Source organism: Myotis brandtii, unplaced genomic scaffold, assembly GCF_000412655.1.
Source record: "Myotis brandtii unplaced genomic scaffold, ASM41265v1 scaffold209, whole genome shotgun sequence".
NCBI classification, from domain to species: domain Eukaryota; kingdom Metazoa; phylum Chordata; class Mammalia; order Chiroptera; family Vespertilionidae; genus Myotis; species Myotis brandtii.
The window spans coordinates 1183594-1193294 of NW_005357806.1; the positions used below are offsets into that span (position 1 = coordinate 1183594).

Below are 9701 nucleotides of genomic sequence, written 5' to 3' on the forward strand. Positions count from 1 at the left end.
GCCGCCTCGCCCCTGTCCTCGCCGCTGCATTCTCCATGTTGCGCTGCACGGCAGGGTCTCGGGCGGTGTAGCTACTGCTGCTGCCAGAGGAGCAGACAGGACCCTGCTCTGCTCGTTCATCCAGCCACACTTTTCTTTTCCATTTTTTAGCCCCTTCCCTCCCCATTTCCTTCTCCCTTGCTCCGCCTGCCTGGCATCCAGCTCCCCCGCCCTGTGACCCCCTCCCGACTGCGCGCACCGGGGCTATGGCCGCAGAAGAGGTGTTGCAGACGGTGGACCATTATAAGACTGAGATAGAGAGGCTGACCAAGGAGCTCACGGAGACGACCCACGAGAAGATCCAGGCTGCTGAGTACGGGCTGGTGGTCCTGGAGGAGAAGCTGACCCTTAAGCAGCAGTATGACGAGCTGGAGGCTGAGTACGACAGCCTCAAGCAGGAGCTGGAGCAGCTGAAAGAGGTGAGTCGCCTGTCACCCCTTCCTTCCTGCCCCCCCCCCCCATCCCCAACCTCATCCCCACTCATTTATCACGAAGTCGGAAAGGATGCTATTGAAAGGATTGTTTCTTCATCTTAGAGCCCTTTGTTGATAAGAGAAATTGAAAGGGTCCATTGTTTTCCTCACAAGAGAAAAATTGCCCAGGAAATGAATGCATAAGCTGGAATTTGGGAGGTAGTGGCTGTGGGGGTGGGAGATTCATGAGCCTTGGAGTCGCAGCACTCGGAGGCGACATTCCACTGGGTAGGAACGTATACACCCAACTTCACAAAACTGCTGCTACTGCAAACCCAGGTTTCAGCGACAATCCCATAATCCATAAAGGCGATAAGTAGGTTTGTGACCAGGACCCACAATTTCAGGAGGTAGAATCTAGGGTACCTCCGCCTTCTGCAGAAGGTAATCACTTCTTGATGAGAGAGGGAACTGTTAGGAGAAGTCCCTGCCAATCCCATTTGACAGTCTTCCTTCTCCTGGGCTGTACGTATTCCTGTCATCTGGCTGAGGGAGAAAAACAACTCTGCTGGATGGTCCCACTGCCCTGCTTTCCCCTGAGTGAGGCCGGCTGGGCCATGCACAGGTCTTATGAGGTCACTCTGACCAGGGACAGTTTAACTCCCGCACAAATGGTCTGAAGAATGGTATAGATCAGATACGTGGGTAGACCTGCACTTCACAGGAGGCTCTTGTGTTTGAAATGACTGTATTTATAAAGCGAGACTGTCACAAATGGACACTTGTCCTCTTTAGTCTTTTGGAATTTGGCTTCTTTTAGAGACTGGCTAATGGATTGGAAGAAAAGAATACATATGCTTTGATTTCCTATCAACAACACTCATAGGAATATACATATTGTTGAAGGAACTCAGCCTGTTTCATCCCATTTCTGAGACACTATGGGTAGCAAGTAGCTGGTAAATACATTTAAATGTACACAATGCTTGGCAAGTCTTTATTTTTAGGTGCACATTGGCATTTGAAATGTTAATTCTGATTTTGTATATGATATAAAAAATGCGTTTCTTACAACACACTCAGTTTTTTGTGGGGGGGCGGGGGCATATTATTTTGTGTTGTTACAGTTTAAAACATTTATGGCATAACTAATCAATTTGCCTTCTATTTGAGGACATAATATGGTAAGCATTTATACTTTCAGGTACCTCTTATTTTTACTCTGATGCCTAAATGTCCCCAAAATTAATATATGGTAAAAATTCTACCTGGAAATCAGATTTTTGTGTACCAGGCTGTAAATTTCTCGTTCATGTTTCTCTGACCATGGACATGTCTGTTCTAAAAACAGCTGGACTTACTAGTATTTTCCAGTTTAGATTGGGTCTTGGGCTGATGTGTTTAAACCCAGTCAGACTAAACCTTGTGAAGTCAGGAAACAGGATGATGATTGTAATTCTCAGAGATATTTTGATGTTGTCTACATCTATCATCATGGCTTTGCCAAGACAAGGAAGTGCAAACCAGGCAGTGTTAGGCCATCACGTCCTTCATAAAGGAGGAAGACTTATTTTAGTGAAATGGAGTAGAACGGTTACCTGACCTTCCTGCTCGATTTAAATAACCCTTCCAGTTTTTTTTTCTTCTGTGTCATTGTACTGACCATGTAGAGTAAACCTTAATGCAGTTGTTTTTTGCCTTTACTGGACCATGAGCTCTTAGGCAAGGAATCTGACCTAATGTACTTTGTCTCCAAAGTCTTTAACACAAAGCCTCTCATAGTGAATGTGCAATAAGAATTTTAAGAAAGAATAAATGTATACTGGAAGAAGATATCTTTATCAAGCATTCACTAGTCAATATTGATTAGTGTCAGAGAAAGACCAAGAAAATGAGGAGGTATGGAAAGGGACTAGTGTTAAGAAACTATCTGTATTGCTTTCTTCAGCAATAGTGGGGAAAATGACAAAACAGTGTTTTGTAGGAATAGTATAACACTGGTTTCTTAACAGAGAATAATGCAAACACCAATTATTTTTGTTTATGTAAGAAATTTGAGGCATATTTTGTTCTTTATAGCAGGAGGGTAATAGAATTTATCAGGAGGATTTTTACTAAATGATACTTGTTTACATATGTGTTTTGAGTTGCATTTAGCATAAATGTAATTCAATTTTAGGTTCCTAATGACTGGCTTATACAACTATATAAAATATATTTTAGGGTAGCCCAGCCAGTGTGGCTCAGTGGTTGAGTGTTGACAAATGAACCAGGAGGTCACTGTTCAATTCCCAGTCAGGGCACATGCCCGGGTTGTGGGCTTGATCCCCAGTAGGGGGCATGCAGGAGGCAGCCGATAAGTGATTCTCTCTCAACATGGGTGTTTCTATCTCTCTCCTTCTCCCTTCCCCTCTGAAATCAATACAAATATATTAACAAATATATATTAGGGTAATAAAATAATTATACTTGATCATTTGATAGTGAGACCTGTTATTTTTATTCTTTTACTACAATATATACTTTGGTTGGGAGTATTATTTAGCTTTTTAAAAAATATATATGATTTTAAAGAGAGAGGAAGGGAGAGAGAGAAACATCAATGTGACAGAGAAATGGCGATTGGCTACCTCCCACATGCAACCAGGCATTGAGCCCGCAACCTGGGCATGTGCCCTGTTTGGGAATTGAGTAAGCAGCCCTTTGGTGCAGGGGATGATGCTCAACCAACTGAGCCACACTGGCCAGAGCAGGAGCATTTTTAAATTAGTTAAATCAGTCTCAAAAATATTTCCTGTTTAAAAGTAAATTCAAAATAATTGTGCAAACTAAAATACTCCAATGATGATAGCACATAGAAGTCATTTTTTGAAAAACATGCTTTCTGAGTGCTCTGATTTTTCAAGAGGAAGTTTTGTTCATTTTCAGGTATATACAGCAAATAATGTATATCTAGAACGCTAAGTATAAAATACATCTTTGCCTTCTTTATTTTTTAAAAAATATATTTTTTATTGATTTCAGAGAGAAAAAGAGAGAAGGAGAGAGAGATAGAGGCATCAATGATGAGAGAGACTCATTGGTTGGTTAACTCCTGCACACCCCCTACTGGGGATTGAACTCTGACTGGGAATCCAACCTTGACCTACTGGTTCATCATAGGTTGACATTCAACCACTGAGCCACACCAGCCGAGCATCTTTGGCTTGCTTCTAGGCTCTTGCAACAAATATGATTCATTACAAAATAATTGGAATGGGAATGTCAATAGAAAAATACTGTATTAAGTCCAAGTTGGACATTAGTAGTTTGCATTGTAGCAATTTGGCTCAGTCTTTATAGGTCATTTTGTTTTTGAGAGTCAGCATCCAGCAATGCTGCCGCCTTCCTTCCCAGGCCAGGTACTGCCCTGACAGTAATGCGAGTGAGCAGTGTTGCCTGGAGATGTACAAAATTAAGATGATGAAGTTATTACTTTTTTTTTTTTAGACATGTCTTTTCTCAGTTCAGATTGCTTTTTGGCCTGGGCTGATGACACTCAGGCCTCTACCCTGTGCCTACACGACTGCTGTAATTGTGTTCCCAAAAGAACACACTTCAAAGAAAAGTACTAAGGATCTGAAAAAAGGATGACGTCTGACATCACCATGGTCTCCTTTTCATTACACTTGGGCAGCTGGACAAAGCAGCATGTTCACTAGAATACTTGACCGTGGTTTGAGTTCACAGATAATGCTTGCTTTTCAGTGACCTGAGGGGCACCCATGCCCAATTATGCCCTGGCTGGTTTTATGTCTGGGATGTGCGTAAATCAACACGGTCTGTCCCCAGGCCAAAATAGTATTTGAAGAAGTCATGATTCTAAGATAACTTGAAAAACAAAAATATAAATGTATTTTAAAAACCCCATAGACTTCAAATTTAAGGATTTCTTTTAAACTTAAAAAATATAGTTGAAATTTTAAATGTAGTAAAGTTTAAAAAGCTCCCCTAAGAGAGGAATGATTCAGCATTTCTGGTATCATTTTAGAAAACATGTCCGCATGACAGGACAACTTCAGAAAAGTTTCGCAGCTAGGTTACAATAGACTATGGACTAAGAATCTTCAACTCATTTTCTTGGTCTGTTTCTCAACCCTGATACCAAGGATGTCTAACACCACCTGCTGAAGAAGCATTGTCTGGGCACTGGACATGTTTTTTTTTCCCCAGGGCCATAGTGAAATCATTCAATAAATAAATATTTAACTTACTTTTAGAAATTGTCACATTAGGGACCCGATGAAAGCCACTTAATTACCTGCCTTCATCTTTAAAGAACTAATCTCCCACCCCCCCAGATGCTTAAGAAAGATTGTTAGCTTATTTTATGCCTGTAAATTCTAATCATGAAATCATATTGAGGGGGAGGGTGTAAAAAAAACACCAGATTTTTTTCCAATCTATGAATAAACATAGAGAAAGTTAATACTTTATTTGACTTAAGCTATTATTTTTCCCTTATTGCTTTTAAAGAAGAAACATTTACATTTATTATTCAGTTTATTATCAAATTAATCAAACATCTAAAATATATCAGCATAAGCTCTGGAAACTGTGAACAACTTCAAAAACAATCATAACCTCTTTCAATCACATTTCTCTTTTTTATTTTTTTTTGACCCAATTGCTTTACCTTGCATCATCCCCTCTTTTTATTTCAATTCAACATTTCAGCTGTGGCAAAGTTATTTCTCAGATATAATTTCACGAGATTTTATACTCTTTCATCACATTTACCATGTTTGCACGAACATGGACAGAAGCCATGGTTTGAAGATTTTTTTTTCAGAATTTCATGCTTACAAATATTCTTCCCTGTTGTCCCTTTAAATGCACTTGTACTTTGTGGGTATTGATATTGTGTTCCAGGTTGACAATATATTTACTTGTATGTTGAAAAATACAGTAAAGGACTTTCTCACACATAAGGTTATACCTATAAATATGGCTTTGAAGGAGAGGAGGACATGAAGAGATGCATAGTCTTACCATTAAATCATTCGTTATGGTAAAGAAAGGCATGTGCAGTCAGGTGGCAGGAGATGAAAGAGGGAAAGCGGTAGTGGCTACATTTGGTCTTGGGACTGCGGAACCATTAAAAGGAAGTGTTTGGTGCCTTACATCTTATCTTATTTAATCCTCAAAGTAACTTGGAGGCTTCTTGCCCATTTTTACAGGTAAGAAAATAGTAAGAATAAAGCATTGAACTATGAGCAAAGCACCATGTAGGCACGTTGCATGCCTTATCTTTATTTCTTATAATACCCGTTTACAAGGTATTACTTGAATTATACTTGAAAGAAGAGGAAAATACGTTGGGCTTAGAGAGGTTAAGGATTCTTCTCAGGCTGCAAAGCCAAGTGGTGAAACCTAGTTTGGGAAGAATCCCACTTTCTTGTCACTGCAAAGAGTGAAACATCTCAGTCACAGTGCAGTTTATTTATTTTTTAAAAATATTTTTATTGATTTCAGAGAGGAAGGGAGGTAGAAATATCAATGATGAGAGAGAAAATCATTGATCAGCTGCTTCCTGCACACCCCACACTGAGGATCGAGCCCACAGCCTGGGCACATGGGCATGTGCCCTGACCGGGAATTGAACTGTGACCTCCTGGTTCATAGGTCAGTGTTCAACCCTGAGCCATGCCGGCTGGGCAGTCTCAGTGCAGTTTAGAAGGTCATGGTGTTGGTCACAGAGGGTGGGTTGAAGCTGTGCCAGGGCAGAAGGGATAGTGAGGAGGGGATGAACCTGGGAGGTGTAGGGCAGAGCTCAGTGTTGGATGTGACTGGAAGTAGTGAGTTGAGAGTCTCATGATGGATAGATAGTTCCATTCACGAAGGAAGGTCCCATGGCCCGGAGCACTTGTAGAGAATGGAGTTGATGGCCAAAGATACGTGAGTCCTTTTAATTCATGTTTTCTTTGAGGGGAGACATGAGTTGCAAGAGGAATTCAAATACTCAACTTTCAATAAAACAAATGAATAATCTGTGTACTTGGTTGCCCAAACCTAATTTCCAGAATATGGAAAATATGAACACTTTAACTACATTTTCACTAACTAATTCAGATTGTATTCTGAATTAGGAGATGTGCAGACTAGTAGACAGTGGGCAGAGAAGCTGGGTTGGCACAGTGAGGACTTCCAGGGCAGCCTCAGTGGAAAATTAGTCCTCGCTGACCTCTCTGGAGGGAGGAGTGGGAGCAGCAGCACCTCCCTCACTGACTGGTACTTGAAATTCCATTAGTGCTTTTAAGTGTTTAAAAAATTTTTTTTATAAGAGGTTAGTTGCACTTTAAAAATTACAGTTGCATAATTATGACAGTTTCTGGCTATCATCCAAGCTAGATAAAATCACATACAAATTAATAAATTCCCCTTCCTCTCCTCTCAAATCTGTCTGTATTGCTACTACTATGGTGGGTATTCTCTTATACTTGTTTTAAATACGTTTAAACATACGAATTCATATGCGGGGTTTTTTGTTTGTTTGTTTGTTCTTGTTTTTATAAAAGTGAAATTGTGCCATACATATTACTCTGCAACCTGGCATTTTTCATTTACTAGTATGCACTTTTAAAATGCAGTGTTTTGTAGGGCAGGACTGTATTTAAAAAATATATATTTTTATTGATGTCAGAGAGGCAGGGAGAGGGAGAGGGAAAGAGAGATAGAAACATCAGTGATGAAAGAGAATTATTGATTGGCTGCAACCTGCACGCCCCACACTAGGGACCAAGCTCACAACCCGGGCATGTGCCCTGACTGAGAATCGAACTGTGTGACCTCCTGGTTCATAGGTCGACCCTCAACCATGAGCCACACTGGCCGGGCAGGACTGTATTTTTAAGGCACTGATGTTTAAAGTGTGAAGAAAATGGGATGGATTCGGGAAGAAAACCAGAAAGCCTCAGCGGGTGTGGGTGGTAGTGGGGGTGCAGGTGGGTGGCTTGTGTTCTCCCCTGAGAATAGCTTGGGTGGTAAGTGACAGAGAGCACAAGTGTAGGTGTGTTTAAAAGAAATGGGTGGAATTTGTTTGGTTGCCCCATAGCAATCAATACCAAAGAAAAAGGAAGTTTTGTGGGTGAATTAGCAGAGAATCTGATTTCTTGTCTTTTTGGCTGGAGGGAGCTATGTGTATCAGCATAATGGGTGGCTGGTGTCCACGGCCAGCAGGAACCGGTCCCGCAGTGTGGCCACATCCTGTCCACACAGGGTCTTGGTGAGAAGCCAGGATGATTCAGGCAGTTGGGGCTCATTACGTCATCCCCTCTTTGCCTGGTGATACTTGAGTTTTGAGATGGCTGGTTAGGACCTTCTACAGCAGTGGTCGGCAAACTGCAGCTCGCGAGCCACATGTGGCTCTTTGGCCCCTTGAGTGTGGCTCTTCCTAAGCCTTAGGAGTACCCTAATTAAGTTAATAACAATGTACCTACCTATATAGTTTAAGTTTAAAAACTTTGGCTCTCAAAAGAAATTTTAATCATTGTACTGTTGATATTTGGCTCTGTTGACTAATGAGTTTGCTGACCACTGTTCTACAGCATCTCCGATTCAGCATGTGAATACAGGCCATGGGGAGAAGAGGGTACAAGACAGGAAAATGTTCCACAAAACTGTTCTTCCTTGTGGCAATTGATACCTTTTCTTCCTGGGGTTTAATTACTTTGTCTATAAAATTAAGGGTTTGGAATAGATAATCTCTATGATTTTTATTAGCTCTAAACTTCCACGACACTGTGTTTTAAAGTAATGTAGTCTACTTATTTACCTACTTGTGCTTTGCTTTTCAAATTTATTCTACTTTTTTACAAAGTACAGGTTACTCTTGCTTAATTGCAGTAATTTTCACCTAGCCTTCAGGGATAGGCATCAACTCTTCTCGGTGTTTTCCCTCCTTTCCATTTCCACTCTGGTTATTCAGCTGCAGCCAGGGAAATCCACCTGTTTTCACACTTGTACTGTACCCTTCCACAGGTTTTTAAAAAATATATTTTTATTGATTTCAGAGATGAAGTGGGGGGGGGTATGCGGAGGGAGAGAGAAAGAAACATCAATGATGAGAATCATTGATTGGCTGCTTCTTGCACGTCCACACTGGGGATCGAGCCTGCAACCCAGGCGTGTGCCCTGACTGGGAATTGAACTGTGACCTCCTGGTTCATAGGTTGATGCTCAACCACTGAGCCACGTCAGCCGGGCCACAGTTTAAGAAAAGACAAAATTTTATAGTTCTCTTTTCCTTTGAACACCTGGCCCAAACTCATTTTCCTTCTGGATTCACTTTACTTCTCTAATCAGGCCTATACTATTATGGAACTGATCCATTGAGTTACTTTTCACTGACATTTTTGTACATGGCTTCAGAGAGCAGAACAGGGCTCAGTGGGTTCCTGGGAGCTAGATTTTGGATCAAAATGAAGAACTAACAGGTATAGCTTCCTGAGAATGGAACCAGGCAGCTTTCATTAGGAAATTGTGAGTTCCCGGTCACAAAAAATTTTAAGGAGATTCTAGCCAACCATATGCTGGGAATACCATCCTGGTGGGTTTATGTTTGGAAAGGGGTTTATATAGAACAATCTCTAATGTGCCCTTTCTAGTCTGAATATTTTTGACCTTATACCAGGTATTCCAAGTAATTTCATATGTTTCTGGATGTTATTGGTTTTTTAAAAAAATATTTTTATTGATTTTAGAGAGGAAGGGAGAGGAAGAGAGAGAGATAGAAACATCAAGGATGAGAGAGAATCATTGATTGGCTGCCTCCTGCACACTCCACATTGGGGATGGAGCCTGCAGCCTGGACATATGCCCTGACCAGGAATGGAACTGTGACCTCCTGGTAAATAGGTCAACACTCAATCGCCGAGCCACGCCGGCTAGACTGTTTCTGGTTTGTTTTTTTAAAATATATTTTATTGATTTTTTACAGAGAGGAAGGGAGAGTGTTAGAGAGTTAGAAACATCAGTGAGAGAGAAACATCGATCAGCTGCCTCCTGCACAGCCCCTACTGGGGATGTGCCCGCAACCAAGGTACATGCCCTTGACCGGAATCGAACCTGGGACCCTTCAGTCTGCAGGCCGACGCTCTATCTACTGAGCCAAACCGGTTAGGGCAGCCCTTGGCATTTTAATTATGATGTGTCTTGGTGTGGTTCTCTTTGGGTTCCTTTTTTTTTTTTTTTTTAGAGTATTACATGATT

The 9701-nt window shown here is 41.2% G+C and overlaps 1 protein-coding gene across 7 annotated transcripts in view; it reads left to right on the plus strand.

The window, feature by feature from the left end:
• Positions 1–6: 6 nt before the first annotated feature.
• Positions 7–9701, plus strand: part of BICD1 (bicaudal D homolog 1 (Drosophila)) — a 206666-nt gene continuing 196971 nt past the window's right edge. For all 7 annotated transcript variants that reach the window (XM_005865666.2, XM_014539216.1, XM_005865668.2 and 4 more), the window contains exon 1: positions 7–458. In XM_005865666.2, the coding sequence (XP_005865728.1) occupies positions 246–458 (213 nt within the window). In that variant the 5' untranslated portion in view covers positions 7–245. The remainder of the gene's footprint in view (positions 459–9701) is intronic.